The sequence below is a fragment of the Channa argus genome, chromosome 3 (genome assembly GCF_033026475.1).
Source record: "Channa argus isolate prfri chromosome 3, Channa argus male v1.0, whole genome shotgun sequence".
In the NCBI taxonomy this organism is placed as follows: domain Eukaryota; kingdom Metazoa; phylum Chordata; class Actinopteri; order Anabantiformes; family Channidae; genus Channa; species Channa argus.
Window position 1 is genome coordinate 22,751,247 of NC_090199.1, and position 6,688 is coordinate 22,757,934.

At 41.1% G+C, this 6,688-nt stretch overlaps 1 protein-coding gene across 1 annotated transcript; it reads left to right on the forward strand.

The window, feature by feature from the left end:
- Window positions 1–1,723: 1,723 nt before the first annotated feature.
- On the forward strand, window positions 1,724–6,126 carry inab (internexin neuronal intermediate filament protein, alpha b). Its single transcript, XM_067499186.1, has 3 exons — window positions 1,724–2,840; window positions 3,333–3,457; window positions 3,613–6,126. The coding sequence occupies exons 1-3, from the start codon at window positions 1,800–1,802 to the stop codon at window positions 3,893–3,895; spliced, it is 1,449 nt and encodes a 482-aa protein (XP_067355287.1). The 5' UTR covers window positions 1,724–1,799; the 3' UTR covers window positions 3,896–6,126.
- The last annotated feature ends 562 nt before the right edge of the window (window positions 6,127–6,688 follow it).

A 6,688-nucleotide genomic window follows, 5' to 3' on the forward strand; every position in this document is an offset into this window, starting at 1 on the left:
AGCACAAACATTTAAGGTCATAATTAATTATATGTGTCAAATAAATGTAAAAGAGTAAAATAGATATTGGAAATGTACTGCAGTAATATATAAAGTCAAGACGAAAGGAAATTACTCAAGCTATGTAAAATTACTTCAAAATTATTTAAGCCTATACAATGGATATATGCAGTTATGACAATAAGCCATTAAGGAAGAGTATTGCCAGTAAAATAAAAAAAATAAAAAAATTGCCAGTGCAGTTCAAAAGTCTTTGGGCAATGTCACATTCTTTGTTGTAGGTCAGGATGTGAGGATATACACGGTCACAGCATTACTTAATAATGTTATGAAAAACAAGGGTCTGCATGTCCACTCTGAGCAGTCTGTGGCTATGCAGCCCCTTACACAGCAGTATGTTACACTGTGTGGAGAGGTGGTGGAAGTACACAAACTCAATACTCAAATAAATACACTAGTATACAACACATATATTTTTATATTAAAACCACCTCCATTTAATGTTGTACACATAGCTATTGTGTCACTGGCACAGAGACTGTTCAGTATATAAATGAGTTATAAGTGAGATTATAAAGTTCTTTATACCACAAATTAGAAAAACTTTTAACACACTGAACATTGGGGGCCGTAAAAAAAAAAGTCGGAAAAAAGACACTTAATTATTGGTTACTTTATTCGTCTGTAGGTCGATACATCCAAATCTGCAGAGGCATTCACATAGTGTAGGTTACAGTTAGTTAACATTTGCATCCCGATTTGAATCCCTGCATGGTTGCTCCAGGTACTCTGGTTTCCTCCCACAGTCCAAAGACATGCCTTTTAGATTAATTGGGAATTTCCCGTAGGTGGGAATGGTTTTCTGTCTGTTGTTGTCTCTCCCTGTTGGCCCTGAGATAGATTGTAGACCTGTCCAGGGTGTACACCGCCTCTAGATAGCACATGGAAGTAGTGTCCCGCATTAGACACCAGAGGGCAGCAAAGGCCTGTCAGTGAAATAGTCCACATGCTCTTTACCAATGAGTCAATCAAACTTATTTTATAGCCCCATTCAACAAACTTTAGCCTAACTTGATATAGGCGTAAACCAAACAAAACTAACAATGACAAGGAGGAATTTAAACTCTGCATGCAGAAGATGCTGCGCTAAACATCTTCATCTGCATTTCCGGGTAAAATAAATTGTGGTGCTTTAAATAATTATACATACAAATAAATATACAATTATAGTTATGTTATGAATGTTTTCTTTCATAGAACAGAAACCAAATTTTGAACTTCACGTCATCAAATTGGAATTCTTTAAGACATTTTATCTCGATTTTTCTATTATTATTATTATTTTATACAATCTACAGTTATTAAACCAGCCAATGTATTATTTTTTTAAAGAAAAGAAATGCTAGAAATAGGCATAAAGTCGACTTAAAATATATAAAAGCTAATTATTTGTCCTAGTGGAACATTTCAACATAAGGTTTTGTTAGAATGATACATATACAACCAGCTATCAAACACTGACGCATCGCCACTGCGCCAAAAAGGACAGTTCCATCTGCGCACGCAAAGTGTAAAGTTCGCACATCTGGATTAATGTCAGGACTCATTTTAACCCCAAAAAAAAAAAAATGAATCTGTTACACAGTATAGGGCACTCGTTTGGATAAACAGAGATATATAGAACCCATCTGAAATGAATCAGTCTAGGAGTCACGAAAGGGCATTAATTAGTGATTGTGCGGTCGCCCTATAAAAAGGAGGCGCGCCCACTGCTCTGCTCTGTCTCCATTCAAGCCAAGATGAGCTACGGATCTGATGTCTTCTCTTCCTCCTCCTACCGGAGGATTTTCGGGGATTCTCCCCGTTATGCGTCCTCCCCTTCGCGGACAGCAATAAACGTGTCCTCACGAGGAGGTTATCGGTCCTCCGTGTCACGGAGCAATGTGACATCTCTGGGCTCGTACAGAAAGTCCGGCCGCTCCTTCTCGCCTATGCCACTGGAAACCTTCGACCTGACACAGAGCAGCGTCCTCAATAATGAGTTCAAAATCGTCCGCACCAATGAAAAGGAGCAAATGCAAGGTCTTAATGACCGCTTTGCAATGTTTATCGAGAAGGTGCGCAACTTGGAGCAGCACAATAAAGTGCTGGAAACGGAGTTGGTTGCTTTGCGCCAGCGGCAGAGCGAGCCGTCCCGCCTGGCTGAGCTCTACCAACAAGAACTCCGAGAACTGCGCTCAGTGCTCGAAGAACTGAACGGTGAGAAGTCCCAGCTTATAATTGAGAGGGATAATATTGAAGACGACCTGCAGAAAGTCAGGGGAAAATACGAAGAGGAGTTCCGTGCCCGAGAAGAGGCGGAGGCCACCCTCAAGGTTTTTAAGAAAGATGTGGATGATGCCACGATGGTTCGTCTGGACCTGGAGAAGAAAGTGGAATCTCTCCTGGACGAGATCAACTTCCTGAGGAAGGTACACGATGAAGAGGTGGCCGAGCTGACAGACATGATCCAGGCTGCCCAGGTGTCAGTGGAGATGGAGGTGGCCAAGCCAGATCTCACCTCCGCCCTCAAGGAGATTCGCAGCCAGTACGAGTCCATGGCTTCCAAGAACATGCAGTCCGCCGAGGAGTGGTACAAGACCAAGTTTGCTGACCTGTCTGAGCAGGCCAACCGGAGTAACGAGGCCATCCGCGCCAGCAGGGAGGAGATGAACGAGTTCCGGAGGCAGCTGCAGTCCAAGACCATCGAGATAGAGAGTCTGAGGGGAACCAACGAGTCTCTGGAAAAGCAGCTGCGGGAGATGGAGGACAGGCACAATATGGAGATCGGAAACTATCAGGTAATTACATTTTAGTCAGCTTCCAAGTCTTTATAAAAACATTATAAAGAGAGAAACAATGAGCCATTTATTTTCAGGCAATATAAGCTTATTTAAAGCTAAATTAAAACAATGTGGAGCGTTATTGTTCTTTTTTTGTTGTTGTTTTTTTGGGGGGTGGGAGGGAGAAATAAATGTCAGAGCGTCGATAAAACCGGGAGTGACTCTGTCCGTGGTGCTGAAAGTGCTTCCCCTGGGACAGTGCGCTTAGCAGCTGCATGTGACAACGCCCACTCAGTGTCTATGCTGCAAATGAGGGATTTCATTGATTCAGTTCATATACCTTAAAAAAAAAACACGTAAATGACAAACATCAACACATTTCGAGTCATAGATAACTCGATCTGCCTCAGCCACATAATGTCCAGGTTACTCAGTCTTTGGGTGCGGGCGCTGCAGTTATTTCTATTCCGATTTGTTAGAAGGTGTCTCCCTGTGGCCTGTTTTCCGTAGGACAGCATGGCAGAGCTGGAGAACGAGCTGAGGGCCACTAAGAGCGAGATGGCTCGTCATCTGAGGGAGTACCAGGATCTGCTCAATGTCAAGATGGCACTAGATATTGAAATAGCAGCATACAGGTAGGTGCTCTACTCAAAGACACCTTATTATCAATCACAGTATCATCTCTAATGTGGAAGTTACAGATTTTAAAACACCAATTTATTATAGTGGGGAAAACCCCCTCTCTCCTTCTTTAATGGCTACACCTTCCTGCTTAACATCTTCTCTGCAGGAAACTACTGGAAGGGGAGGAGACCCGCATTGGGACAGGCATTGCCTATCCTAGCTCCTCCATAAGCGCTGGTATTGGGCAAGGCTACAGCTACCAAACCCGCTTTTACTCCAGCCCCGCCAAGACCCCCAAGAAGGAGGACAAAGACGAGGACCAGCAGCAGCAAAGTAAGTCTGGAGGCAAGGTGTCCCAGCGGGAAGTTTACGAGGAGACAGTGGTCACCACTAAGAAGATGGAGAAGCAGCAAGAGTCCAATGATGTTCCCACCAATCAGAAAAACTAGAACCTACTGCAAGCCTGTTTTTCACCCATAAAGCCTCCCTTCATCCTCCAAACCCACTCCTCTATTTATCTCCATTCTAAAACAAACCTTGAGCTTGTGGATTTAAGGTAATAGTTTGGCTTCGCTTTATTATTATATGCACAGTAAAACAGTCAAAGTTTTGAACGTGTGAAATAAATGGGTGCAAGGCGTAAAGGTTTGTTTTTGTTGGTTTATTCATCCTTTCACCCTTTGTTCCCCCACGTGTTCCCTAAAGGAAATTCATGATAACTCCTCTATAACCATCACTCCATGCAAAACCACAGTGCATTCTCTCGCTCTCTTTCACAAAACTCAACATCAAACAATGACTAGCACCTAGTTAACATCTCTTACAGACGTATGGTCTTCAAAGTACTATGTTCAACTGGTCTTACTCACTACTGTTACACTGATATATCCTACTGACACGCAGTAGATGTTCTCTGGTCATGCCCCTCTGCTACAATCTGTGGGACTCTCCACACTTGTGTGTGCGAATATCACTGTGCGCACACAGGGACAAACGATCCAAAGCACATCAGCTACTTTTGCTACATCCCCTTACACAGTACAAATGATTCCTGACACCACGCTGGCAGTTTAGTAGGAAAGCACATACAATCTACAGTTATTAAACCAGCCAACATCATCAAAAATAGATGGTAGTGTCTTACTGAGCCATTATTCTGTGTGAAGTGTCCTCAGTAAAAATACTCTTTAAATAAAATGCTTGAATATGTTTTTGCACAATATTTGTAACTACTGACAGTTCGCCTGTGGTTCAATCAGTTTTGCATGACATCAGTATGAAAGATGATGAACAGCCTTAGTTGAGCACTGACTGTTTATTAAGCAAAAGTGAATTTCTGTGGCTTTCAAAACAATATTGAGACAAGAGACAAATGTATGTGCATGGTACGTGAATATCCTGTTTGCATGGAATCCATCAGCCCATCATTCAAAGTGCGGAGCTTGGCCAATTCATTCCTTTCCGCCTCTGTTATTGCTGAGCATCATCATGCACACTCATTAGTACTTGAATAGAAATGTGCTTATTAACCTGTAGGTTAGATTTGGGGACTGCTAGCGTAGTTAGGCTACAGATCCCTAGTATTGATAAACAGTTTAAGACTAGAGCGGAAAAAATGGAGCATAAAAATGCTGTAAAGTTCATTAGACATTTAATTTTGATTTTTATGCTTTAGTGCTACCACACAAGATGATCCATCTGGGTGTGATGAATTGTGTGTGTATTTACCACCGTTTCTCATGTGCCATCGATGATGGGGCACTTTTGAGCCCCATAATTCATACAACATCACTCAGCCTGTAAACCACACCCATAAAACTCAAACCACATCTCAAGTTTAGTCGGAACCTGCCAAACCACGATGTGTTTGAAACAACTTGACCTCTATTTTTACTGTGGCCATGACTGGATCTAAAATGTCTGTTGTAGTACAACCTCACTACTAGATATCTTTCAGTAAAAGAGCCTTGTATCTTGTTTTTCTGCTTGTGCACTGCCAACACAACTATCTTATTCTCTTGCTGCTGGTCATGGCGATCAATGCCCTGACAAACTGCACTTACACTAAGAATGAAGAAAACTACTGATTGTACAGCAGAGTGATCTGGATTGTTCTGCTGTTGTTTTTCCTGAGGCTTGTGAAAAATTTCTTAGTACTATTGTAAGTGTGTTTCTATCTTTACACAGTGGCCATAGCTGGAATTGTTTTGAGGGGGGGGCAGTTAAATAGTTGATGGTGGTAAATGTCAAGACTTCATCTTTACACTGTAAAACAACAGTTATGAGTTTTCATGGGTGTCTGGAGAAAAACGTCACTTGCACTACAGCACTGCCAGACTTGTCTACTGTCCACACGCAACACTCTTCATGGAAAAATAATTTTATGAAAATGCTGTTAATCGCTAATCCAAAACCAACCATTAAAATGTAGCCATAGAACAAAATACTGTAGGAAATAAAATGCCTTAAAACACCAGCAGCTTTTTATGGCCGTGTGTGATGTGAAAGATTTCGTTCAGTGGGGTGTTTAATCGTTATGATCTCATTATTAGCGTTTGTTAGAGCTACCATGACTGCAAAAGCTTAGGGGTTGAATGTAGTTGACATGCTGTTCTCTGTTGTTACTAATTATGTATTGCTTTGCAACACCATATCAATAAAGACTTGACATTACTGAGGATGCACATGATTGTATTGTGTTTCTTTTGCATTCACCACACATGTTTTAGTCAAGAATCCTCACACCTGAAAGTGTGTGAAATATGTATATATTCTTTTTCAAAGTGTGTTTGATAGATTTAATACATATTATCAACTGTAGTTTTTCTATGAGTTAGATCATCTTATTTAATCAATTTACTATGATTACTGACAGAGGCATAAGGTGCATTTACTCATCTATTGTACTTAAGTAAAGTTTTAATTGCATACAATATCTTAAGATAAGACTTTATTGAAGCTGGGGTTAAATTCAAAGGCTACCAAACTGTTTATAAAGAAATAAAAAGTAGTTTTACCTTTACCACCAGCAACACTAAAATCATGGACACACAAATGCATCAATAATTATTGATGCTGCTAACTTAAAATATTCCCCTGGGCCACAACAGCACCAAAAAGCACCATGATCTTGCCCTTAAGGTGCAGTGACATGATGGATCGCGTATGTTGACCTTTGTACCCTATACCACTGTTTCACACACCTAAACATACATGCAGAGTCCCAGCACTTGGGACATTGC